The 27,500-nt window shown below is 50.8% G+C and overlaps 1 protein-coding gene across 1 annotated transcript in view; it reads right to left on the bottom strand.

Moving 5' to 3' along the window:
* The window catches only part of si:dkey-100n23.5, a 175,613-nt gene that overhangs the window by 26,900 nt on the left and 121,213 nt on the right, over positions 1-27,500 (bottom strand). The window contains exon 11 of the mRNA XM_061234735.1: positions 3,709-3,791. Coding sequence (XP_061090719.1) covers positions 3,709-3,791 — 83 coding nt within the window. The remainder of the gene's footprint in view (positions 1-3,708; positions 3,792-27,500) is intronic.

Genomic DNA, 27,500 nt, shown 5'->3' on the forward strand with positions numbered 1-27,500 from the left:
GAGGAGCCGGGGGGGGGGCGTCTGAAAATAATACCCGGCCCTCCCTTCAAAAAAAGAGGTTTCCTGTCCAGGCAGCTAACAGCTGGCACTGAATTCTTACGTGTTCGTCAACAAGAGGTAGAGCTGGCGTGTGTGGGGGCACGTGTGTAAGAGTCGGTTGAATATGAGAGTGGAGGGAGGAAAGGATAAGGGGAGGGAATTAGGGAGAGAGAAAGGGAGGGAGGGAGAGAGAGAGAGAGTCTGTTGCTGGGGATTCTGTATCTAAATTACTGTCAGACCCCTCCCCCCCCCCCCCCGCTCCCTCCCTTCCGCGGGCGCTGCTGTTGACCTGTAGCGCACCAGACCGGCACGTAAACACAACCACAGCACCGTGACAACAGCTTTACATGCTCTGGGGCCTGCGGGGGTGGGGGGGTGAGCGGGAGAGAGGGAGAGAGAGAGAGCGGGAGAGAGGGAGAGAGAGAGAGCGAGAGAGAGAGAGAGAGAGCGAGATAGAGAGAGATACAGATAGCCCTTTCGCACTGGCAGAGCGGTGTGATTTTATTTTCGTTCCCTCTTCAGAATTTGCAACCCAAGCAAAATAGACAAATGTAGAAATGGTAAAAGGTACAGCCTTATCTGATTTTTATACCGTGTTAATAAAACTTCCCTGGTGCCAGAAATTAAATTAAAATGCAGCAGCAATTAACCTGGTTAGTGTTTTGCAGACCCGTTTTGCTGAAAAGAGAACATTTCAGTTGAAAATAACACCGGGTACAGGTGCCTTCCTGAATGAGAAAATGGAGGAACTGTTTTGGCCCTATTTCTCAGAATTTTGACAAAAAGCTGATTATTGATATAATCAGAAAATCCCAATTAAAACAGCAGCTATTGATGACACAAGCAGCTGGCAAACTGTTCTGTTCATAAAGATGGTGCCCGTATGGTGTGTGTAAGTGTGTCTGCGTATGTGTGTGTGAGTGTGTGTGAGTGTGCGTGAGTGTGTGTGCGTGTGCTCATGCATGTGTGTGAGTGTGCTCATGCGTGTGTGTGTGCTCATGCGTGTGTGTGTGTGTGCATGAGTGTGTGTGTGAGTGTGCGTGAGTGTGCTCATGCGTGTGTGTGTGTGTGTGTGTGAGTGTGCTCATGCGTGTGTGTGTGTGTGTGAGTGTGCTCATGCGTGTGTGTGTGAGTGTGCTCATGCGTGTGTGTGTGAGTGTGCTCATGCGCGTGTGTGTGAGTGTGCTCATGCGTGTGTATGTGTGTGTGTGTGTGTGTGCTCATGCGTGTGTATGTGTGTGTGTGTGAGTGTGCTCATGCGTGTGTGTGTGAGTGTGCTCATGCGTGTGTGTGTGAGTGTGCTCATACGCGTGTGTGTGTGTGAGTGTGCTCATGCGTGTGTATGTGTATGTGTGTGTGTGTGTGTGTGAGTGTGCTCATGCGAGTGTGTGCTTGCGTGTGTGTGTGTCTCTGTGAAGGACAAATGACAAGGCCAGACGGGCTGAATGTCCTCTTCTCTTATGCAGTGTTACATTCTTTTAAACGAACGTCCTCGCTGGCTGACATACATTTTCATGCTTTGTTCCACAGAACAGTACATATGTGCTCTTGAATTTTTTCCCACTATATTTCCATTATCTATGCATTAAAAAATAGTAAAATGTCGCAATCGTCCCTGAACTGAAGATGTCTCACACTTACAAAGGAGCTTTTTCTCTCAAGCTGCGAGTGGAGTGCGCCCACGTCATCCGTCTCCAGGGGAATGAGGAGCAGGTGCCCCGTGGCTCAAACGCGGTCTGAACCAGAGCAGTTTAAACCAGTGTGGTCTGAACCAGAGCAGTCTAAACCAGTGTGGTCTGAACCAGAGCAGTCTAAACCAGTGTGGTCTGAACCAGAGCAGTCTAAACCAGTGTGGTCTGAACCAGAGCAGTCTAAACAGTGTGGTCTGAACCAGAGCAGTCTAAACCAGTGTGGTCTGAACCAGCGCAGTCTAAACCAGTGTGGTCTGAACCAGAGCAGTCTAAACCAGTGTGGTCTGAACCAGAGCAGTCTAAACCAGCGCGGTCTAAACCAGCCGCAGTCTAAAACAGAGCAGTCTAAACGAGCGCAGTCTAAACCAGAGCAGTCTAAAACAGAGCAGTCTAAACGAGCACAGTCTAAACCAGAGCAGTCTAAACCAGCGCAGTCTAAACTAGCCACAGTCTGATCCAGAGCAATCTAAACCAGCGCAATCTAAACCAGCCGCATTCTAAACCAGAGCAGTTTAAACCAGTGCAGTCTAACTCGGTGCAACGCACGCAGTGGAGCAAGGCCCCGGGACCCGGAACACGGATGCAGGTTGCTAATCTCTCTGCGCTCATTACACAATACATAATTCATTAAACCTATTCGGCCGTCTGGGGTGGTGGCGGTAAGGGGTGGATTTGGTGTGGGGGGGGGGGGGGGGGGGTCATTCGATTTGCCGTCTTTATCAGCGGCCTATGTGGGGTGGGGCAGGAGGTGAGGGGGCGGGCCGGGGCAGGTCAGTCTCCCGGAGGCCGCTGGGATACGCCGACCCCGTCGTTGACCTGCGTCTCCATGAACAACCGGCCTCTCTGCCGCGAGCTGCCGGAGCTAATCGCTTAGTTACCCTCCCGCCTGTCACTCAGCCTCCCCCGGGGCCCCGGCCCTGCGGCACCATCAATATTCATAAGCCCCCCCGCCCCCGCCCCCGCCCCCCGGCCAGCCTCTCACCACCGCAATCACCGCAAGAGAGCTGGTGCGAGCCTCAGCGCGCTGTGTGAATCAGCCTCCCCTCCAGACTCCGAGCGGGAGCTGCTAGTACGCCACTGTTCGCCGAGCCAGGCTCACTATGGGAAATTTCCGAAACGAAAAAAAAAAACAACCCAGCCCTTCTCTCCCACAGGCTGGGAGGTGGGGGGTGGGGGGTTAGCGGATAGACACACGCGAGCGGAAGGCTCCGGAGCCTAGGAAAGGATGACATAAGCACGGCAGCCTAGCTAGAGACGGCGCCTCTTGGCCGGACTCCTGTATTAGGAAACACCCCCGACTGGAGCGGGGAGCCAATCTTCTCCCCCTCCTCTCTGGAAACTGTGAATCCAACACGCCGTCCGTGCCACGATGGCTATTTATAATCACGCACAGTGCCAGAGGAGAGGGAGGGGGAGGGAAAGAGGAGAGAGAGAGAGAGGCACAGAGAGAGAGGGGGAAAGAGGGAGCGAGAGAGAAGGAGAGAGAGAGGGAAAGAGAGAGAGAGGGAGAGGGAGAGAGAGAGCGTAACCAGGCCCTGGGCATATCCAGAAATAAACTCATACGGGGAAGAAACTAGCAGCCACATAAAAACAAAAGGCCCTTTACTGTTCCACAGGCAGGACTCCCACAGAACAGATCCTTCTTTTGAAAAAAGCAGCACAGCATCCACCTACCTGCCCATCAGACCTTGCGATTTTTCTGAAGCTAACCGAATTACGTGGCCACGTGATGCTATTTTAGCTTTTATTTGCATTTGATGACGTACAGCCTGCAGTTATTTACACCCTTCGGTTGAGAGAGAACACATGAGACAAAGCAGTGCATCGTGGGCTGAAACCTTCTCACGAAACTCACTCAACTCTAAAGCAGAGTGATGGGGCGCGTCTGAGCCTTGCGCCTTTGAAGAGAGCGTCACGTACAGCGTACGTTAAAACAGGGCTCTGCTGTGCCAACGCAAGGGAGGTCAGGGAGTCTTACCTGTTTATGAGAGGGAAGAGGGAGACCAGCAGGTACACTGAGGGATACCACTTCAGAGGCCTGATCTCCTCCGCTAGGGTCACCTGGAGACACAGAAGAGCACTCTGTTAGAGCTACACCCCACACAAACACAGAGCCATACACACACACACACACACACACACAGCCATACACAAATACAACCCCCCCCCCCCCCACACATACACACACACACACACACACACACACACACACAGCCACAACCCCCCCCCCCCACACATACACACACACACAGCCACAACCGCCCCCCACACACACACACACACAACCACATACACACAGAACGAAAGACAGAGAGGAGACTTCAATTTAACATGAAAATGTGTAACTTGTGAGAGGAATCTTTAAATCAGATTTTCACATTTTTTACCATCCACTGGCGACACAAGCCATTTCAACTGAACGGAGTGTGAAAGAGGGAGAGATCACCGGGTCAAGGTGAAAAAATCCAATAGGACAGGGTGTGAAGGACAGCGCTTCCTCGGAGAGGAAAAGAGCGAGAGACGGAAATAATGATGGAGGACAGAGAGAGGGAGGGAGAAAGGAGGAGTGAGAGACGGGAGAGAGGGGAGAGAGGGAGCCGTGCGGAGGTGCAGTAACACATCAAACGCTCCTCAGCCCGGGCATTTCCGCCGCCGTTTCCCCACTACAAAAGGAGCGGTTAATGAAAAGTAAACCGCGCCGCTCGACCCCGGAGGCGGAGAAGAAAGCAGCGCCGGCGTCTCAGTCCGGAGGAGACGACTCTTAAACACAAGCCAGCTCGCCGCTCCGGATCAAACGCACTAAAGCCCTCTTACAGGATTCCGCTCTATTTACAACAGTGCCTTCCACCGCCCGGGCCTCGGCGACATCAAACGAGGCCAGTAAAAAAATAAAAAAAGTGGACAGAATTTTTTTTTAATGAAAAGGAGGAGGGAGGGAAAAAAAGGGAGTGCGCTTGGGCTTGATTGTGCGAGAGGAACAATGAGTCTTTTCTCCAGGCTTTAATCTCCACCGCTCTGTATTGCGCCTGCTGAGCTCTTGTGTACGCTCGGTCTTTCCATTGAAACGCACTCGTCGACTTGGGGGCCTACGGCTGTTAGCACGTTAGCTTGTTAGCACGAGCGTTGCCGTAGTGCGACTCCGCCGCGGCCTCGGTCAGGGCTCACAGTGAACAGCAAACTGACCTGCCGTGCTTCTTACGCTTGTGATGCCGACGGTTCCATAAGGATGCAACGGCGAACGACCTGAGCTCGGGTGTCTATCTCGGTGGCGAGATTCATCCCAGGTGTTATGAGAAAGCGCGGAGCAGGAACACATTGTGGGAGATTCCTCTCGACTCACTTAATTCCACATGCGGCTTTCACCTCTCGTAGGCATTTAAAAAACTGACGGAACAAGTCTACAGCACTTAATCTGAATGACTGAGAATGAAATAAAATCTACAATTTGTTCTCGCATTTCTTCGAGTGGCACAATACAAAATGGAGGTGCTATGATCTGGGCAGGGCTGCAAGTGTTAGGGTCGTGTCGAAGATGAACAGTGAGAGAGTCTGCTGGCCCTGGGTGAGCTCGAGCATAACAAGGACGCCTCCTCAGGAAGCCTGCCGTGCCCCTGGGCATTCTGGGAAGCTGGCAGAAAAAGGGCGGGTATTAGCATAAATACGAAGCAACAAGGAAGCTGTCAGGGCAAACCTGGGGTTCTTCGCTTGTTTGTATTATGTGTTTTGGCAAGAGCAAAGTGCTTTGCATTAGCCAAGCATATCTTTCAACATCACAACAAGCAGTAATGACTGCTGTCCAGGGACTGTCGCCAGGGGGAGGCAGCCATTTAGGGCCGTCACTAGTGTGTTGAGGACTGATGCCCCTTCTCATGACTAGCTTGTTTCTGGAACACTCCTTCTAGGACTGTATCAAATAACGTAATTGTTTCAGATAAAAAATACTTTTCTACACTTGACTGAGCTTATCTGCTGTATTGGAACCCATGAAACGCTTGCAAAGTGTAAATCCCCACCTTCTGGTCCTTCTAGTCCCAATTGCAACAGGCAAGATCAATTGAGCACAGAAAAGCATTTGAGTCCAAAACCATTACGTATTTGACCCACGCCTGACTCCTTCAATGTCATGTCGTATCACCCATAACCCCAAACCTCCCCAATCTTGAGTGAGAGACTGGCAAACATGAGGATAACGTCTCCACAACTCTTCTAAAAATCATTGCTCCGGCCATCATACACTATAGGCATATAAGATTGTTGGCACCTTCACAAGATAATGTGAACAAGGGAAAAGGACCTGCTGCATCACTCTAATAAGAGAATCAGGTTGAAATCATGGTAAAAATTTAAAGTCCCAAACAATGTCCCTGTTCTAAGGGCAAGGTCGCAATGGCATGCTGGGCCCAAAAAGGGGCAGAATGAGAAACACAGAACAACAAACAGCGAATGCTGCCTAGCAGAGCTCCAAAGCAGGTGTCTATAGCCACAAAAGCCTTTTTAGCCTTTAGCCAGATGCAGCACACCTTCGACCTATGTGCTATGGGGTCTGTTAGCATTTAGCTAGCTGTATCACATCATCGCTACCTACAGTGAGGTCCGGAAGTATTTGGACAATAGTACAATTTCTGTTGTACTAATAGATGATGGGGGTGCTTTGGTTCTTGGACAGTTCCTTTTAGCCTCCACACTTTGACTTGTCTTGCCATCACTCTGATACAAGACCTTTTTCTAGAACTCTGCAGGCTCTTCGGTACTACTTAGCTGCAAAAACAGGATGGTCAGGTTAAAGTATGCTAACTAGTGGTTTGCATCTTGCAGTGTACCTTCTGTAGATCTGTTTGTGAAGTCTTCTGTAGAGTAGCCACTGACACATCCATGCCTGCCTCCTGATGAGTGTCTGATCTGATGGATGGGTGTTTGAGTTTTTTTTCTTCATTATGGTGAGAATTCTTAGGTAATCAAATGCAGAAGACTTTCTTGGCCTACCAGCCCATGTGCAATTACTGAGCTCACCAGTGCTCTCTTTCTTCTCAATGATGTTCCAAACTGTTTATTTTGGAAAACCTACTGGTTGGCCTGTCTCTGACTGTTTTTTCTCAGCCTCATTATGGCTTCCATGACTGTGCTTAGCATAACTGTGGTCCTCATGTTGACAAACACCAATAACAGACTCCAAAGACAATCAAAAGCCTAGAATCAAGACTAGATACTGAACGCTTTCTTACATGTATACCTACACTAAGGAAGCGATTGAATACACAAGACGAATCAGAGACACAGCTGAGAAGCCAACTGTAAAATGGGGGGACTATTTATTAAAAGGGATGTAATTCCTCACAGATCACCCGATATCATACCCTCAAATGAAAGGTGACAAGTCACTTTAATATTCATGATTGCACAAATCCAATGCGCTGGAGCACAGAACTGAATAAAGAACGGAAATTGTACCACTGTCAAAACACTTACCTGACTGTGTGTATGCTATGGAGGCTTAGCCTTTAGCTAGCTAGCATTTACTACCAATTTTGCTTTTTCAAGGGAGATGAGTGAGAGGACTGCAAAGATTTTATTCCCACACCGTTGCGATTTTCATTCCCCTTAGGCCTAACCGGCCGAGGCCACTCACACCAGGAGAATGATTTCTGGGATTCAGATGTGTCGTGCTCCGGGGCTGCTTTGCCGGAGGAGACGGGTTTCAGTTTACATACGTCTGAAGAATGCTTCTGTGAGCAGAGAGGCAGGCAGGTCTGAAATATTGATTGCACTCAATGCACTCCATCGGTCTCTCTCTCCCTTCTCCCTCCCCACTCCCTCCCTCTCTCTCTCTCTCTTCCATCCGCCCTCCCTCTTTCTCCCTTCCCTTCCCCCCCCATCTCTCCCTCCACCCCCTCTCTCTACTTCCAGCAGCAGCCAAAAGCAGCATGCTCATTCTTTTCAGGAGTGCATATTAAAAAAATCACTTGCCTTCATTTAAATAAATAAACATCTCAAAGCAACCCCCTCTGAAGTATGACATTTTAAAATGACTGTGAGGCGTGAAACGTTTTAAAGTTACACAGCTAAAATTTTTGCGGTTGACACCTTTGAATTCTACAACGATGTCATGAGTGTTGTGTGGTGTGTGTTAGCGCAAGTACAGATTGCAGATTTCAGACTCAAATCCCACAAGGGAACCTACTGATGTAACCTCGTGCAAGTAACTTCACTTGTTTCAGTGAGTGTAAAGATGTACGCATGTATAATGCAGATAATTGATGTCAAAACTAAATTATGTAAAACACACAGAGCAATGCTATGCAATTAATAAAATGCAACATATGTAAGCACTAAAACCATGTTGAAAATTACAACAGGCTTTAAAATAATTCAGCTTGAAAGCATTAGTGCAATGGTCTCCAACCCTTGTCCTGGAGAGCTTCAGGGTCTGCTGTTTTTTGTTGTTACTCTGCACTTGATTGCACTGTTCACTCATCACATCTGGTTACCTGGGTCGCAACAGGGTGCTGATTTTGAGGTGAAAACAAAAACCAGCAGACCCAGTAGCTCTCCAGGACCAGGACTGGAGACTAAAATAATAGTAGAAGATATGTTTTAAGAGACATATACCCATGACATATACCCATGGCCTACACACATGACCTATACACATGACCTACGCACAACTGAAACATTTAGGGAGGCTAAGAAATGACAAGGCATCACAAGGCATCTGCCTCCTCCATCCATCCATCCATCCATCATCACCCGCTTATCCGGAGTCGGGTCGCGGGGGCAGTAGGCAAAGCCGGGTATTCCAGGCGTCCCTCTCCCCAGCAACGCATTCTAGCTCCTCCTGGGGGATCCCGAGGCGTTCCCTGGCCAGGAGAGATATATAATCTCTCCAGCGGGCTCTGGGTCTCCCTCGGGGTCTCCGCCCAGTTGGACGAGCCCGGAAAACCTCCAAAGGGAGGCGCCCGGGAGGCATCCTGATCAGATGCCCGAACCACCTCAATTGGCTCCTTTCGACGCGAAGGAGCAGCGGCTCTACTCCGAGCTCCCTCCGGATGTCCGAGCTCCTCACCCTATCTCTAAGGCTGAGCCCGGCCACCCTACGGAGGAAGCTCATTTCGGCCGCTTGTATACGCGATCTCGTTCTTTCGGTCACTACCCAAAGCTTGTGACCATAGGTGAGGGTTGGGACGTAGATCGACCAGTAAATCGAGAGCTTCGCCTTCCGGCTCAGCTCCTTCTTCACCACAACGGTCCGGTGCAACGCCCGCATTACTGCTGACGCTGCACCGATCCGCCTGTCGATCTCACGCTCCCTTCTACCCTCACTCGTGAACAAGACCCCGAGATACTTGAACTCCTTCACTTGGGGCAAAGACTCATTCCCAACCCGGAGGGAGCAATCCACCGTTTTCCGGCAGAGAACCATGGCCTCGGACTTGGAGGTGCTGACTCTCATCCCGGCCGCTTCACACTCGGCTGCAAACCGCTCCAGTGCGTGCTGAAGGTCACGGTCCGATGAAGCCAGCAGAACAACATCATCTGCAAAAAGCAGAGATACGATTCTGAGGTCACCAAACCGGACACTCTCCTCACCTCGGCTGCGCCTTGAGATCCTGTCCATGAAAACCACAAACAGGACCGGTGACAAGGGGCAACCTTGGCGGAGTCCAACACCCACCGGAAACGTGCTTGACTTTGTGCCGAGAATGCGGACACAGCTCTCACTTTGGTTATACAGGGACCTGATGGCTCGTAACAACGGCCCCGGTACCCCATACTCCCGCAGTACACCCCACAGGGTTCCCCGGGGGACACGGTCGAAAGCCTTCTCCAAGTCCACAAAGCACATGTGGACCGGATGGGCAAACTCCCATGACCCCGCCAGCAACCCTGCCAAGGTAAAGAGCTGGTCCACTGTTCCACGGCCAGGACGGAAGCCACATTGCTCCTCCTGAATCCGAGGTTCGACCGTCGGTCGGAGCCTCCTTTCCAGTACCCTAGAGTAAGCTTTCCCAGGGAGGCTGAGGAGTGTGATACCCCGGTAATTGGAGCACACCCTCCGGTCCCCCTTCTTGAAAATGGGGACCACCACCCCGGTCTGCCACTCTACAGGTACTGTCCCCGACCTCCACGCGACACTGAAGAGGCGTGTCAGCCAAGACAGCCCAACAATGTCCAGAGCCTTCAGCATCTCAGGGCGAATCTCATCTACACCCGGCGACTTGCCACTGAGGAGCTTTTTGACTACCTCAGCAACTTCCGCCAGGGATATAGGTGCAGATTCCCCCGAGTCTTCAGGCTCTGCCTCTTCCACAGAGGACGTGTTGTTCGGGTTCAGGAGCTCCTCAAAGTGCTCTTTCCACCGCCCGACAATATCCCCAGTCTGGGTCAGCAGTTCTCCTCCCCTGCTGAAAACAGCCTGAGACAAGCCCTGCTTTCCCTTTCTGAGTCGTCGGATGGTTTGCCAGAACTTCCTCGAGGCCAACCGAAAGTCCTTCTCCATAGCCTCCCCAAACTCCTCCTATACCCGGGTTTTTGCTTCAGCGACTGCCGAAGCCGCAGCCCTTCTGGCCACCCGGTACCTGTCTGCTGCTTCAGGGGACCCCCGGGCCAGCCAAGCCCGAAAGGCCTCCTTCTTCAGCTTGACGGCCTCCCTCACCGCTGGTGTCCACCAGCGGGTTCTTGGGTTGCCGCCCCGACAGGCACCGATGACCTTCTGGCCACAGCTCCTGCTTGCCGCCTCTGCAATGGAGGCTTTGAACATGGCCCACTCGGACTCCATGTCCCCAGCTTCCCCCGGGATGCGTGAGAAGTTCTTCCGGAGGTGGGAGTTGAAGACCTCGTGAACAGGGGCCTCCGCCAGACGTTCCCAGTTCACCCTCACTACACGTTTGGGTTTACCGGGTCTGTCCGGCAGCCTCCCCGGCCACTTGATCCAACTCACCACCAGGTGGTGATCAGTTGACAGCTCTGCTCCTCTCTTCACCCGAGTGTCCAAGACATACGGCCGCAGGTCTGATGATACGACCACAAAGTCGATCATCGATCTTTGGCCTAAGGTGCTCTGGTACCAAGTACACTTATGAGCTACCCTATGCTCGAACATGGTGTTTGTTATCGACAATCCATGACCAGCACAGAAGTCCAATAACAAAACACCGCTTGGGTTCAGATCAGGCAGGCCGTTCCTCCCAATCACCCCCCTCCAGGTTTCTCCGTCATTGCCCACGTGAGCGTTGAAGTCGCCCAGCAGAACTATGGAGTCTCCGGGTGGCACCCTTTCCAGGATGCCGCCCAGTGACTCCAAGAAGGCCGGATACTCTGAACTGCCATTTGGTTCATAAGCACAAATGACAGTCAGAGCCTTCCCCCCAGCGACACATAGTCGCAGAGAGGCGACCCTCTCGTTCCCCGGGTGGAACTCCAACACAGTGGCGCTCAGCCGGTGGCTTGTGAGTATCCCCATGAGTATCCCCACACCCGCCTGGCGCAACTCCAGAAAAGAACAGAGTCCAGCCCCTCTCCAGGAGTTTGGTTCCGGAACCAGTGCTGTGCGTGGAGGTGAGCCCAACTATATCTAGTTGGTACCGCTCCGCCTCCCGCACTAGCTCCGGTTCCTTCCCCACCAGAGAGGTGACGTTCCACGTCCCCAGAACCAGTCTGCGACGCCGAGGATCAGCACGCCCGGATCCCCGCCTTTGCCTACTGCCTGTTGGACAAAGCACCCGACTCCGATGCAGACCCCTGCAGGTGGTGAGCCCACAGGGCGGCGACCCCACGAGACCAGTTCGGGCTCTGCCCGGCCACCAGACGCTCGCCGACGAGCTCCACTCCCGGGTCTGGCTCCAGCAGGGGCCCCGGTTTCCCTTTTCCGGGCGAGGTAACTGGGTCGTTGTGTGGCCGTATCATGGGAGTCTTTGAATCACTCTTAGTCCGGCCCCTCCCCCTGCCTCCTCTGCATCTATAACGTTCACAGGTTGCCTTGCGATTGATAAGCATGGCCGAGACATCTGTTGTAGGGTCATTCCACTGTATTTTGTATGTCTAAACTACTTGATGAATATGTAATTGAGACAGTCCCCAAAAAGTAAATCACAAGGCCAGAAAGAGGACAGTACATAAGATAGATAGGCAAGTTGAGGAGTTTGTCACTGAAAGATTGTCACTAAAACCTACAAGTTTATTAGTGGGATACTAGTGATTATGTTGGAGTGCGGAAACACAGAATAGAAAATGAGCTCATCTCAAGTTACTTGTTTGTTACTTTTTGTAGCAGCTGAATTATTGTTTATCATTAAAAAATTTTAAATGACCATTTGCCCTCATAATTTGTTTTGTTGCCCTTATTGCATTTTATATTTAAAGTAGCAAATGTAGTTTCCACAATGTAGTCTCTGCAACAGCACTATCATTCGATGTTTTAATTGTGATAGGATTATAAAATCACATTAAAATATTTGCCATTTAACTAGATAAAACACCCTTAGGTATAAAGCACACTGGTAATTTGAATTAATTCTGAGAATTCTCACTTTAATTTGATGGATGGCAAATTGAGTGTTTTTTGTTTAGTCTGTGGAACAGCCTGTTGTGGCCTGCTACTCAGGGTTACACTCCAGTTGTGGATACCTCTAATGGACATTTAACAGGTAGAATGGATTACCTAGCAAGTCTGGATTTCTAGATAGGCTATACGACATTAAATTCTCTGAAAGTTGTCTCCGAAACACATAGAATACTATGGAAAGACAGAGCAAGGTTTCCTTCTCAACCACACAATTACAAAACGTTGCCTACAATTATACATTGTTATTTATTCAAATGTCTAGCAAATGTTCAGGAGTCTGACGAAAGGTTAAAGTAGCAACGTATGTCTTAGAAACTGTAAACCCTTTTTTAGACGTCTGGTTGCGTGACGCTTTTTCTGCTGGACTATAATTACCGCCTATTTAATCAAACTCTGTCCCTCGGCTCCGTACCATAAAACACTCCGGGATACGATTCAGTGGCAAGTGAGCTCAGCAAGGCACACAGAAACAAACCAAGCTTCCTCGCAGCAAGATTCGCGGGGCTGCTGCCGCCGACTTCCTACGGGCCGGGTATACCAACAATGCCCTACAACAGCATAGGATATCAGGTGATGATCAAATCAAAAGGAAAAAAAACAAAAACGCCCATTTCAGATTCAACTTCCTTTCAGTCTGCATGGGGTATAGGGAACCCTATGTCTGTGGCCCTAGAGCTAAGGGTCGTCAAACGGACGGGGAACCGGCGTATTAATTTAAAAGCGTGGGGCGGGAGGACAGCCGACGCGTGACCGTGCAGTGATGCCTACAATAATGCGCTACCTACGCGGCACCGTTTATGAACCAGATCAGAGGCGATATATACATAGTGATATAAACCACAAACGTAAATGAAAAATAAAAAGTCAAAACTGAACACGGAAAAGAAAAAAATTAAACCAAGACCACGAAAATTCTAGCGATTTGAAGTCGGGAAAAAATACATTTAGCCTATGTGAACAACCTTGAGTGAACAAAGAACACGCGATCACGCCAGCAACACTGCAGTATTATCTACTTCCAAAGAGCTTTTAGAAGGAAACGCTATTTATTCATCCTTGCACTTACATAAGCCTAGTTTGAAACCATTGGCCTATTATGCTTCTTATGAAGTTAGTCTGCATTTTCCCGGAAATGCTTTTTAAGAGTATGTGTTTCACTTATACCAAATATATGGAATAAATTAGTCTTAGGAGAAAAGTCTAGGAAGAAAAAAATTAGCTTGGAACGGATATGGGGAGTCCCTAGACAAATCACGTAGTGTCGCACCGAAAACGATTCATGCGTTCATTTTCTTCCCTGCTTCCACTGCTCTGCAGCACAGCAACAGCAAAACAGCTCTCGGGTCGCTATCAGTACAATATGGAAATAAGGACAATCCGAGTATTGCTCGTGGGTTGGTGGAAAATCCAACTCGAATACGAAATGAGAATCAGATTTTCTTTTGTCCCCTCATTCTTTACGAGCCCCATATGGTAGCGCAGCCCGTCGCTTTCCCTGAACGGTTCCTGAAATAACGAAAGACGCTCGAATATAAAGAGGCTATAATATATTTCCACATGGACATAACAGAGGTGGGACAACAAGCGTAATGTTCTTCCACCCACACGCATGTCCCGCTGCCATTTTTAGAGGCTGAATTCAAAACGCTCTTAAACTATATGCGTCCCCTGGGTCACACACTGTCCGCCACGCAGTTAAAAGTCGGACGCGTTTCTGGGAGTAAGCTGGCACAAAAGCGCAATGAGAGAGATCCGATAAGAGATTTCGGCAGAGGCGCCTCAGAGACTCCTGCAGCCCCCAGTCTCTCCTGTTCAATAGCAGCAACGTAGCCAGAAATATTCAAATAGCTGCTTCTACATAAAACTAGATGAGCCAGAACTACCTAAGCGGGCATTCAGAATTGGGTCAGCCGAGATAAGTCGGTTCGCTATGATACTAACTTTGAGGGTGTGGACTGCTCAGGCCCACTCATGCATCTGCCGGTCCTCTTTTCTGCAACGCGATGCGCCGTGCCAAAGTATTAGGCTATGGTCTGTGGTAGGCGATACCGCTAGTGCACAATTCATTTTCAATGGGACATGGCGCAAGGTCGGAAGCTGTGTAGCTACCACTGCGCCCGGCGAAGCTCCTCCCCCAAAATAAGGCTGATCTCCTGCACGCCTGGGGGCAGAACAGTTCTAGAGGTCTTTTATATACACCCACTGATCAATTTATTAGGAACATTTTTACTTTATTACACCTACTTATTCATGCGATTATCTAATCTGCCAGCAGTGTAATGCATACAATCAAGTAGATACGGGCCAGGAGCTTCAGTTAATGTTCACATTGACCGTGGAATGAATGTTGGTGGTTTGAGTATCTCAGAAACTGCTGATCTCCTGGGATTTTCACACACACTGGTCTCTAGAGTTTGCAAAGATGGTGCAAAAAATATATTTTTAAAATCCAGTGAGCAGCAGTTCTGCAGACAGAAATGCCTTGTTAATTTGAGACGTCAGAGGAGAATGATCAAAGCTGACAGGAAGGTGACAGTGACCATGTCCACAGTGACAATAACCACACATTACAACAATGGTATGCAGAAGAGCATCTCTGAACACACAACGCATCATAACTGTAAGTGGATAGGCTACAGCAGTAGTAGTCTAAAAAATACCTAATAAAGTGCTCAGTGAGTGTATATTTTCAGAAGGGACAGCGAAAATTAGGAAAAAAAAATAGACCACCAAACGAAAACCTTCTAACAAACATGATAGCCGGTATTTTCTCTCCTGACAGAGGGACTGCTTGCAATAAAAATTCATGGGTTAGGGCAGGGGTCTCAAACTCTAATCCTGGAGGTCTACCGTGTATGCTGGCTAGCGTGTTCCTGCACAAGAGCTGGATTTAAGTCATTGATTGGCCAAAACATCTACACATCTTAATTGCGAAGGCCTAAATTGGCTGCAGATTAAAAGGAAATCACAAAAACCAGCAGAGATTGCGGCCTTCCAGGACTGGAGTTTGAGATCCTCCCATTTTGGTTTAGGGCACTAATCCTCCATTCCTGTTGGCTACAGCATGAAAACTATTGTCTGTGAATAGGCCTTGATAAAATAATGTGCAGAATGCACTTTGTCTAACTGAAATAATGTGATCAAAGAGACAATTTATATTGGTAATGACAATTACACGAAGCGCTTGTTTTCTTTAAAACAAAACAAAGTACACAACGTTTGATTTAATAAAGCTAATCACAATGTTGTTGCCCGTTACGTTAGTTATCACCACAGCAATAATCATGTTTGAAGAGTCGACAGTACTTTCGGCTTGCTGTTCTACGCACGGGAGGCGACTAAGCTCCTGACAGTTCTTCCACTTTCTGTATAGAGCGAGAGACCGAGGATTGCGATGTACAGCCCGCCATATTTCCTCTGCAACTGCGCCGGGGTGTCTAGTGTCCCATCTCTTATAACCATGCTCCCTGTCATAACGGTAATTAGGCTACTTTGCACGAGGATTGCGCAAAGCAGGTTATAATTGGAATCACCAAAACGGTTTGGAGAGAAAAAAATCACGCTTTAAGATCTAAACGCCACTTAGTGATACATAACGGAGACTGACTTCGCAGTTAAAAAAAGACATCCCCCAATCGGGAAAGACCGGAACTTCAAACTACCCCGCGACATCCATAATGAAAATATAGACGAACAGTCGGCAGGTGAATCACAGAATTTGGGGAGAATTATAACTAACCTTTACCAATAACAACGGGATTATTCGGTATTACTACAATCACTGTCACTCATTGGACTAAAACAACGCATTGCTTACACCTACATTGTGCCGCGTTATTAAATAGCCTCCCTCCATAACTAAACCGTAAGGAAGACCCGCGTGACATTCACAAACGAGTAGCACACGTCTCTTCCGAATCTTTTCGTGATCGGCGGCTGATATGCAGCAAACAACAAGCCAACCAGCATTCCACTGTCCTTGACTCCTTACTGTGATGGCTATAGCAAGTAAATCATTGTAAGTCTGTGTGTGCGAATGTGACTGCAACATGCATTTCCTGGCTTCTGGTAATGTTCTGAGTGAACGTCCATAGGATTTTACGCATGACTTGCGTGGCTGTGTTGTACAGATTTGAGTGTGTGCGTGGTGTTTATCACTGTCAGTGCTCTAGTTTGCATTCATTATTGCGTGTGTGTAAAGAAAACGAGTGTTTTTATTTTTTGTGGGCTTGATTATACACACTTAAATGTGTGCGTGTGTGTTTTGTGAATGGGTGTATGACTTCTAAACGTTTAACCGCTAAATCGCGCTTTGTATACCCATAAGTATGGCGCTATTCTGCGATGTATATGGGCCAAAGTATTTACTTTTAAAGTCCACTGCGTGGCTGCCTTTGGCTCCGTTTTCGAAAAAATGTAATTAAATTGGAATTTTTTTTTTTTTTTTTTTGCATTGCGTCAATTATAGTGATTTCCATCCCTAGTGTGCAATGTGAGTGTTTACGTGCCTGAGATTGTGTATGTGTCTGGGTGAGTGTGTTGTGCGTGGGCGTCTGGGTGAGCGTGCGTGTGTGTGTGTGACTTTCTGGGTCATCCTGTGTGTGAGAGAGCGTCTGGGTGAGCCTGTGCGTGTGTGTGTGTGTGTGTGTGTGTGTGTGAGAGAGAGAGTTTTTTGGTGAGCCTGTGTGTGTGAGCGTCTGGGTGATCCTGTGTGTGTGAGAGCGTCTGGGTGAGCCTGTGCGTGTGTGTGTGAGTTTCTGGGTGAGCCTGTGTGTAAGAGCTTCTGGGTGAGTCTGTGTGTGTATTAGCGTCTGGGTGAGCCTGTCTGAGTGTGCCCAAGTGTGTGTGTGTGTGTGTGTGTGTGAGAGACTATCTGGGTGAGCCCGGGTGTGTGTGTGAGAGTATCTGGGTGACCCCGGGTGTGTGTGTGTGTGTGTGTGAGAGTATCTGGGTGAGCCTGGGTGCGTGTGTGTGTGTGTGTGTGTGAGAGTATCTGGGTGAGCCCGGGTGCGTGTGTGTGTGTGTGTGTGTGTGTGCGTGTGTGAGAGAATCTGGGTGAACCCGGGTGCGTGTGTGTGTGTGTGTGTGTGTGTGTGTGTGTGTGTGCATGTGTGAGAGTATCTGAGTGAGCCTGGGTGTGTGTGTGTGTGTGTGTGTGCGTGTGTGAGAGTATCTGGGTGAGCCCGGGTGCGTGTGTGTGTGTGAGAGTATCTGAGTGAGCCTGGGTGTGTGTGTGTGTGTGAGAGTATCTGGGTGAGCCTGGGTGTGTGCGTGTGTGTGTGTGTGTGTGTGTGTGTGTGTGTGTGTGTGAGAGTATCTGGGTGAGACCGGGTGTGTATACGGCGCTGTAGGCCCCAGGGGAGCCGTGCCCTAAGTGCGGGAGATCAGCTGACAGCGGAGCAGACTGGGCCCCCCTGCGGAGCAGTCAGCCAGGCGGTGTCACAGCCCTGCGATTGACGGCCCCGATAACCGATGTGGCAGGCTGTGAACTCTGCCGCCGTGCGTCAGAGCGGCTGTGAGCCGCGCTCTCTCGCACTCCGGAGAGAGAGAGAGAGAGAGAGAGAGGAGGGAGGGGGGAGAGAGGGAGGAGGAGGAACAGAAAACACTACTGCCAGTGGTTACACACGCACCCAGCAGGATCTCTCTCCCGTTTACACCTGCTGCTGCAGGCGGAAGACGTTTCCCCGGAGTGGGCGGCCGCTTGTTTCCTGAGTGAGTCATCTTCACACACCGCAGGCCTCTGGGCACACGGACACAGGCGTGTGTGCGCTCTCTCCTCTTCCTCCCCCCCCTCCTTCTCTCTCCCTCTCTTTGTCTTTTCATTTCCCACTCTCTCCCTCTCCTCTCCTTCTCATGTTCTCTTCGTTCCTCTCTCGCATTCTCCCAGTCTTTTCAAATTCAGATTCACATCCTCCCTTTCCTACCTCTCTTTTATTCCTCCCTCTCTCCTCCTCCATTTTTCTCTGTTGTGCCCTCCCTTGAGAAAGGCTTTTCCAAAACATTGGCCTGAGGGGGGGCTGGTCAGTATTAATGAGGAAAACACAACTAATTATTTGCATTTTATTTAGCCCTAGCTTTTGTTTACCTACACAGTCATCTTTAATGAGAAATAATGGGGTCATTACCACAACAAATATTAACAGTTGATTACACCTGTGCTTTCTACGGGGACTTCTAACAGTTTCCCCAGAAATTTGAGGCGTGGAATCCAGACCAGGGTCAAATATGTAATTGTTTTGGCTTCAAATACTCTTCCATGCTTGACTGAGCTTGTCTGGCTTATTGGAACCTATGAAATACTCTCAAAAGGTGCAAACCCCACCTTCTGGTCCTCTTGGCTGGCTCAATTGCACATCAATCGAGCACAGAAATGTATTTGAATCAAAAACAATTTCATACTTCACCCAGGCATGGTGGAATCCATGGATTCTGACCCTGGCAGGTTGGAGAGGTGCCCTGTGTGTCTGAAAGCCTTAGGATAGAGCCCATGGCTAGAACTGCCCTGTGTGTCTGAAAGCCTTATACTAGAGGCCATGGCTAGCGCTGCCCTGTGTGTCTGAAAGCCTTATAATAGAGCCCATGGCTAGAGCTGCCCTGTGTCTGAAAGCCTTGGGATAGAGCCCATAGCTAGAGCTGTCCTGTGTCTGAAAGCCTTGGGATAGAGCCCATGGCTAGAGCTGCCCTGTGTCTGAAAGCCTTGGGATAGAGCCCATGACTAGAGCTGCCCTGTGTCTGAAAGCCTTAGGCTGCCCTGGTTTCACCCTCTCCCAGCCCTACAGCTGAATGTCAGCCCTCAGTAAAGAGCACACATGGCCTGCTCTGGCAACACCAGGACCACAACACTATGCTTTCACCAGCAGACAAGAAAGGTCTGGAGAATTTGTTGGGGGAAAAAAAGCCACAGAAAAATCAAAGCGTTTAAAAAGAAAAAAAGGCTCCACAGCAGGAACCTTCTAATATTAGAGCGGTCCTGCGACTCCTGCCTGGCGTTAAAACGCGGTTGTCAACTCGACAGGCGTGAAGTGTTTCGCAATTACAGCCGACCGCGTTTCGGCCGAGGCAGCCTCGCTCCGAACGCCTTCCGCACGTCGCGGCGCAAGCTCATTAATATTCATGAGCTTTCCCGCGGTTACGTTATTCGCTGTTTGAGGGCCGCGTGCTGAATTATTCACAGGACATGTGGGTGGGATTTAAGGTTCCGCACGCTTTAGCGGGACGGTGTGGGGGCGGGGACCGCCGTCGGCCCAATCGGGGCGCCTCCCGTGCGGCTTCTTGGTCGTCACGGCGATCCGATTCCGACGGTGTCGCGTTTCAAGGTCTCGGCGAGCGAGCTCCCCTCCGGGGGAGGAAAGGAGGTAATCAATTAAAGCAGTTTGCCGCCGCCGGCCTTTAATAACCGCCGGCCGTGACGGCGGACGCTAGATTGCTATCAGAGCCGCTGTCCCCCCGGCCCGTGCGCAAGGCCGCCGCAGCGCTGCGCTAATGTCGGGGGGGTCTGGGGATCGCCTCCTCCCGATTCTCATCGCCCGCGCTCATTTCCTTTAAAACGGTTTGAGACGCCGTAATTCCTCCTAATCTGCCGCCGGGAGGGGCAGGGCGGGGGGTGGAGGGGCGGGGGGCGGAGGCGCAGGGCGAGAGGGGCGCCGGAGCGCGACGGCGGATCGGATGCGTTCTTCCGACGCCGCGCTCCTCTCTCCCCCCACCAGCGACGCATCCGATACCCCGGGTCCCCACCGCTTCCTTTAATTATCCGCTTTGCATCTCGGGCCGGAGCGGAGCTTTAATTACAACAGGAAGCGCTACGCTGATCCCCGCGCAGCTCCGCGGATAAAGAGCCGCCGGAAAGAGCTTTCAGGTTTATAACGGGCTTTTCAAAACGAACCGAAAACCCGACTCGCTGGGTAAGACCCAGAGGACAGGCGATGACACAGTGCGGACGTCCAAGCCGTCTTAAAAAAGCCAAATCTCACACTACAAATGTTAAGGCATATGAACACACAGTCTTACATCAACAATACATACAATGAAGGTCCATAAGTATTAGGACAGTGAGAACATTTTTAACGGGCTGTAATTCCCGATGGGCTGTACTTTAATTTGAGTGTATACATACAGATGGAGTGAATTTGTGATAGTCTCTCTAACAAAGTACTTACAGTGAGGTCCGTAAGTATTTCGACAGCGTTCGAGCATTTACTGTGTATGCATTCTGGAGTGAAAAAAGGCAAGCTTCCCATACAATATAAAAAATATTTATGCAAAATAAAAATTCACGCATTCCACAGCAAATAAATGATATCGTCTTCCCCAGCTGGCTATTAAGTTCATTGTATCAAACATTGAGATGCAGCTAGCTTGTGATTATTTTAGTCGAAATAAAACGCCTATATCAACACCACAAGGACAATATTTTCTACCCTTAATTCGAGAAAAAAGGAGAGAAAGCTGAAAATAATGAAAATATTACAAGGCTACGCTGTTTTGTTGACTTAAATTCGGTGCAATTAGGAGTCGGTGTTAAACACTAAATTGGATATTAAATTAAATGGTGTCAGAGGGCAGAGTAGAGGGTTGGTTTTACGATTCTTAAAGCAGAAGACGACGGGAGAGACTGGCTTCCTGGAGGGGCGCAGGCTTTAAGGACAGGTTTCCCAGCTACACCCCGGTGTGTGGCTGGCCTGCCATGTTGGGACTCACACACACATTACCTAGGCTGCTGGAACAGCACACCTTTCAAACCCTCAGAAAAACGTACGTGCAGAATTAATATAAACATACACATACGCATACACACACATGCACACGCACACACACACACACACACACACCCTCACGGCCACACTCCCCGAGGGGAGAAAAAAAGTGTGTTTGACCTGCTTCTGATGAATACATCGCTGACGCCTGGCAACCAAATCACAATAATTAAGATTCAGTGCCTGCAAACCGCCGGCTCTGTAGATACGGGAGCCAGCGACTGTGCCGGGCGCCAGCGTTTAACCACCTGTGCTCCAGACAGCGTCCCCGCTCCGCGCACGAGTCCCCACAACACACTGACCATACGAACAATTGCGTGTGTGTGTGCTCATGGGGGCTAACGGGGGCTGTGCATCCCCATGCAGGGCACAGTCGGTCAGTAATGGGGGGGGGCTTGTGTCTCCTGCTATCGTTGCCCAATCAGACGAGTCATCTTAACACCGTTAACACGGGAAAGGATCTGGGGAGAGGGTGTGGCCAGCCGCTTGAGCAGAATCGATAGCTGCGGTCAATATCCAACCTGGCGACTTCCAGCTGACACCAGTGCTATTAAAATTAATTTAGAAAAAGGGAAAAGAAAAAAAATGGGGGGGGGGGGGAATGAAATGGCGGTCGGTATTTGACAGGACCCCACGTGGTATTGACTTTCTGAGAAGTGCTGAAGTGTGGAAGTCGAGAGCCAGAAAGTGTGAAAGGAACAACGTGAGTGTGTTTTCACATAAGTTTTTAATATATTACCCTGTCTGAAATGGAATTGTATGCGTGTGGGGGTCCACACAAGTGTTTATGTGTGTGAGCGTTTTCATGTTTGCTGTGTATATACGGCTACGGACTTGTATGTGCATGAGTGTGTGTGTGTGTGTGTGCGTATGTGTGTGTGTGTGTGTGTATGTGTGTGTGTGTGTGTGTATGTGTCTGTGTGCGTGTGTGAGTGTGTGTGTGTGTGTGTGTGAGTGTGTGTATGTGTGTGTGTGTAAATATGAGTGTGGGTGTGTGTGTATGTGTCTGTATCTGTGTGTGTGTGTGTGTGTATGTGTCTGTGTGTGTGTGTGTGTGTGTGCGTATGTGTGTGTACATATGAGTGTGGGTGTGTGTGTATGTGTCTGTATCTGTGTGTGTGTGTGTGTATATGAGTGTGTGTGTGTATGTGTGTGTTCATGTTTTTGAGACCGTGCCACGTCCGAGCAGCTGGTTCGCGGGCAGTGGAGTGAAGTCTGTCCCCGTTGCCGTGGCAGCAGCAGCCGGTCGGCAGCCCGTTGGCGTGGTGCTGCCGTTCAGACAGGCGGTTATTTTGGGGGGCGTGGGGCGGGCGCAGGGGCAGAGTGTGGGTTACGTAACAGAGCGAGGGAGCTGGCTGGCACGGCGGTGGGGAGGGGGCGGGGGGGCGGCGGCTCCACCTGTCGCCCCGGGCGAGCCTGTCGTTTGTCACAGGCGGCCGTTGCCGCGACAGCGCCATCAGTCAGCCCGCCATCGTCTCCTCGCGCCCGCCCCTCGCCTCGACCGCTCTGGCTGCCGCTCCCCGTCCCGGGGGAACGGCTTCCTGAACTCCGTCCGATCGGAATCCTTCAATAAATGGGACGGAAATCGCTCCCTGCGCTCCGCAGTCACGAATGACACACCGATGAAAACCGCACCTTCCCCCCCGACGTCTGCCTGCACTGTCCCTGGCTGGGCTCGGGGCCAGGGGCGTGCGACCTTTAGCGTGCACGCTCTCTCTCTCCTCTGCTAAAATGGAGGCGGTGAGGGGGGGGGGTGATGAATGAGGAGAGAGAGGCGGAGAGAGAGGGAGAGAGAGAGAGAGGAGCGCAGAGGAAGAGGAAGGCAGCGATAATGGCGTTCCTGTCGTTAGCGGCTCATTAATGCGAGCGGCGCTGGAGGTTATTAAGCTGCAGTTAAACGCTCCCCCCCTCCTGGGAGAGAGGAGCTGGGGGGGAGAGGGGAGAAGAGGAGAGGCAGGCTCCACTCATAGGACACGCTGACATTAGTATTCCAGCGCAGACCTCATCCTCCGCTGCACTGCAATCCATTTCCCACCGCCAGCGAGAGTGTGTGTGTATTTGTGTGTGTGTGTGAGTGTGTGTGTGTGTGTGTGAGTGTGTGTGTGTGTGTGTGTGTGTGTGTATGTGTGCGTGCATGCGTGCGTGTGAGTGTGTGTGTGTGCATGTGTGTGTGTGAGTGTGTGTGTGTGAGTGCGTGCGTGTGTGTCTGTGTGTGTGTCTGTGTGTGTGTGTGCGTGTGAGTGAGTGTGTGTGTCTGTGTGTGTCTGTGTGTGCGTGTGTGTGTGTGCATGAGTGTGTGCATGAGTGTGTGTGAATGCATGACTGTTGGGCCTGTGTTTGTGTGTGTGCGACTGTGCGCATGTGCGTGTGTGTGTGCGTCTGCGCGCTTGTGCGTGCGCGTGTGTGTGTGTGAATGTGTGTGCGTGTGTATGTGTGTGTGCGTGTGTGTGTGCATGTGTGTGCGTGTGTGTGCGTGTGTCTGCGTGTGCAGGTGTGTGTATGACTGCGCATGTGTGTGCCTGCGTGTGTGTGACTGTGTGCGTGTGTGTGCATGTGTGTGCGTGACTGTGTGCATGTGCGTGTGTGTGTCTGTGTGTGTGCATCTGTGTGCATGTGCGTGCGTGTGTGTGTGTGCATGTGTGTGTGTGTGTGTATGACTGTGCGTGTGTGTGTCTGTGTGTGTGCATCTGTGCGCATGTGCGTGCGTGTGTGTGTGTGTATGTGTGTGTGTGTGTGCGTGTGTATGACTGCGTGTGTGTGCATGTGTGTGACTGTGTGCATGTGCGTGTGTGTGCGTGACTGTTTCCATGTGCGTGTGTCTGTGTGTGTGCGTCTGCGCACATGTGTGTGCGTGTGTGTGTGTGTGCATGGGTGCATGTGTGAGTATGTATGACTGTGCGTGTGTGTGAGTGTGTGTGTGCATGTGTGTGACTGTGTGCATGTGTGTATGCGTGTGCGTGTGTGCGACTGTGTGCATATGCGTGTGTCTGTGTGTGTGCGTCTGCGCGCATGTGCGTGCGTGTGTGTGCATGTGTGTGCGTGTGCATGTGTGTGTGTGTGTGTGTGTGCGCGTGTGTATGACTGCGCGTGTGTGTGCATGTGTGTGCGTGTGCGTGACTGTGTGCATGTGCGTGTGTGTGTCTGTGTGTGTGCATCTGTGTGCATGTGCGTGCGTGTGTGTGTGTGCATGTGTGTGTGTGTGTGTATGACTGTGCGTGTGTGTGTCTGTGTGTGCATCTGTGCGCATGTGCGTGCGTGTGTGTGTGTGTATGTGTGTGTGTGTGTGCGTGTGTATGACTGCGTGTGTGTGCATGTGTGTGACTGTGTGCATGTGCGTGTGTGTGCGTGACTGTTTCCATGTGCGTGTGTCTGTGTGTGTGCGTCTGCGCACATGTGTGTGCGTGTGTGTGTGTGTGCATGGGTGCATGTGTGAGTATGTATGACTGTGCGTGTGTGTGAGTGTGTGTGTGCATGTGTGTGACTGTGTGCATGTGTGTATGCATGTGCGTGTGTGCGACTGTGTGCATATGCGTGTGTCTGTGTGTGTGCGTCTGCGCGCATGTGCGTGCGTGTGTGTGCATGTGTGTGCGTGTGCATGTGTGTGTGTGTGTGTGTGTGTGCGCGTGTGTATGACTGCGCGTGTGTGTGCATGTGTGTGCGTGTGCGTGACTGTGTGCATGTGCGTGTGTGTGTCTGTGTGTGTGCATCTGTGTGCATGTGCGTGCGTGTGTGTGTGTGCATGTGTGTGTGTGTGTGTATGACTGTGCGTGTGTGTGTCTGTGTGTGTGCATCTGTGCGCATGTGCGTGCGTGTGTGTTTGTGTGTATGTGTGTGTGTGTGTCCGTGTGTATGACTGCGTGTGTGTGCATGTGTGTGACTGTGTGCATGTGCGTGTGTGTGCGTGACTGTTTCCATGTGCGTGTGTCTGTGTGTGTGCGCCTGCGCACATGTGTGTGCGTGTGTGTGTGTGTGCATGGGTGCATGTGTGAGTATGTATGACTGTGCGTGTGTGTGAGTGTGTGTGTGCATGTGTGTGACTGTGTGCATGTGTGTATGCGTGTGCGTGTGTGCGACTGTGTGCATATGCGTGTGTCTGTGTGTGTGCGTCTGCGCGCATGTGCGTGCCTGTGTGTGCATGTGTGTGCGTGTGCATGTGTGTGTGTGTGTGTGTGTGCGCGTGTGTATGACTGCGCGTGTGTGTGCATGTGCGTGAGTGTGTGTGCGCATGTGCGTGAGTGTGTGTGTGTGTGTGTGACTGTATTCATGTGCGTGTGTGTGTGAATATGTGTGTGTGTGTGTATGACTGTGTGTGTGTGCATGTGCGTGTATCTGTGTGTGTGCATGTGTATGACTGTGCGTGTGTGTGTGAGTGTGTGCATGTGTGTGACTGTGTGCATGTGTGTATGCGTGTGCGTGCGTCTGCGCGCATGTGCGTGCGTGTGTGTGTGTGCATGTGTGTGTGTGTGTGCGTGTGTGTGTATGACTGTGCATGTGTGTGTGTGTGACTGTATTCATGTGTGTGTGTGTGTGTGTGTGACTGTGCGCATGTGTGTGTGTGTGTGAGACAGGATGCACATAGGAGCGTGAGACTGTTTGTGTGTGTGCGTGGGACAGTGTGCATGTAGGAGCGTGAGACTGTGTGTGGGTGTGTGCGTGAGTCAGACAGCTTGCACATAAGTGTGAGACTGCATGTGTGTACAGCTATGTGTGTGTGTGTGTGTGTGTGTGTGTGTGTGTGTGTGTGTGTGTGGCTGTGCAAGAGACAGTGCGATGGCGAGTCTGTATTTTCTAGCTTTAAAAATGAAGCGGCAAAGGCCACAATACCAGACATTATGAAGCTGGAATGTCATCAGAAAACACTGGTATCGAAAAATCTAAAATATCCTTCACCGCGCACAAAACCTGTATGTGTCAAAAAACGCCAGAAAATGAACTATGCTTTTAACTTGCAAGTCATTGTCTGTATCCTTGAGGACGACAACAATGCTGAAAACTCGGAAAAAAGTATCATGACCCTGAAAACAGCAAACTTTGAAAGGTGCCACATCAATGACAAAACTAAATCTGTTAACTCACTTGCAACTATGTAAGTATTTTGACAGTGACAATTTCAAAAAGTTGTCCGTCCACACGAGGATATTTACATCCACAGAGCGAACCGTGTATTACGCTTGTGTCACTGTCCAAATACTTTTGGTCACGTAACGTATGTTCAAGTCATTTTTTAATACTGTCTAGTGCTGGAGCTGTCCTTTTCTTTTGCAGACACAAGTACTGCTGCCGATCCCTTGTGTGAGTGCCGACACATATGTTTGTGTGTGTGTGTGTCAGTGCAGTGTATGTGACTTGAGAATGTGCATGTGTGTGCTTGCACGTGCATACGTGTCTGTGTGAACATGCGTGTATGCGCCTACGCGTCTGTACGTGCGTATATACCTGTGTGTGTTTGTGTCTATGTACCTGCGTGTGCACGGCGTTTGTGCGTGCGCGGTGCAGAATAACCTTATCTCTCCCTGCACTTCACCGCTCCGAAAGCCAAATGCTAATTTTCCTCCGGGCAAATATTGGCGGGGATTATTACTGCTCTTATTACAGTCTGATGATATTTGTACAGTGTCGCGCAGCGAGGGCCCATATTTACACACGTCCTCTCCCAGGAAGAGCCGCCCAAGCTCAGCGCCACCTCCTCTCCCTTCTCCTCCCGCGCGACGCTAAAGGTGCCGCGGAGTGCGGCTCTTACAACGGAGCGCGCTCAAATCTCACCTCCCCCCGCCCGCGCCCTCCAACGCGCCCAGAGCGTCCCACAAACCCGCAGCGCAGCCTCTGCTTCACGGATCTGTATTCAGGGGGGGTGGGCCAGGCCGGATCGGGGGGAAGTGGGTCTTCTCATTTCGATGTTGATGTATGCGGCTCCTGAGTCAGCGAGGCTCCCGCCCGGGGCCCGACTGCGTTATTGGCCCCGCCGTATTCCTGAGGAGCGAGCGCCTTTATTGCCTCCCCCCCCCCTCCTCTCCTCCCTCCCCCCCCTCCTCTCCTCCCTCCCTCCCCCCGTTTCGGAAGCCCACAGGACAGCGCATTATTCATGCCGGCTGAGGAGGGAGACAGGAGAACGAGGGGGGAGGGTGGGGGGGTGGGCTGTCACTGTAGCGCGTGATTGAAGACCTCCGACGGATCTGCCAGAACGGCGCTTAATTAATCGATCGATTTGGGCGCGCGTGGGGGGGGGGGGGGGGGGGCTCCTCGTTTCAGCACGACAGGGACGTGGCTAATTGAGAGCGCGTCGCGTGAGAAGCCCCTGGCTTTATCTAATTGTTTACGGCGGCGTAACGCGTTTATCTGCCAGAGCGGAGCGGTGAAGGAGAGGGGAGGAGGGGGGGGGGATTTTGCGCGGAGCCAGCCATGGGCTGCTGTCATCGCCGTTTGTTATTTTTCGCGAGGCTTTTCGGCCGCTTGGCTCGC

The sequence above is a fragment of the Conger conger genome, chromosome 3 (genome assembly GCF_963514075.1).
Source record: "Conger conger chromosome 3, fConCon1.1, whole genome shotgun sequence".
Taxonomy (NCBI): Eukaryota; Metazoa; Chordata; class Actinopteri; order Anguilliformes; family Congridae; genus Conger; species Conger conger.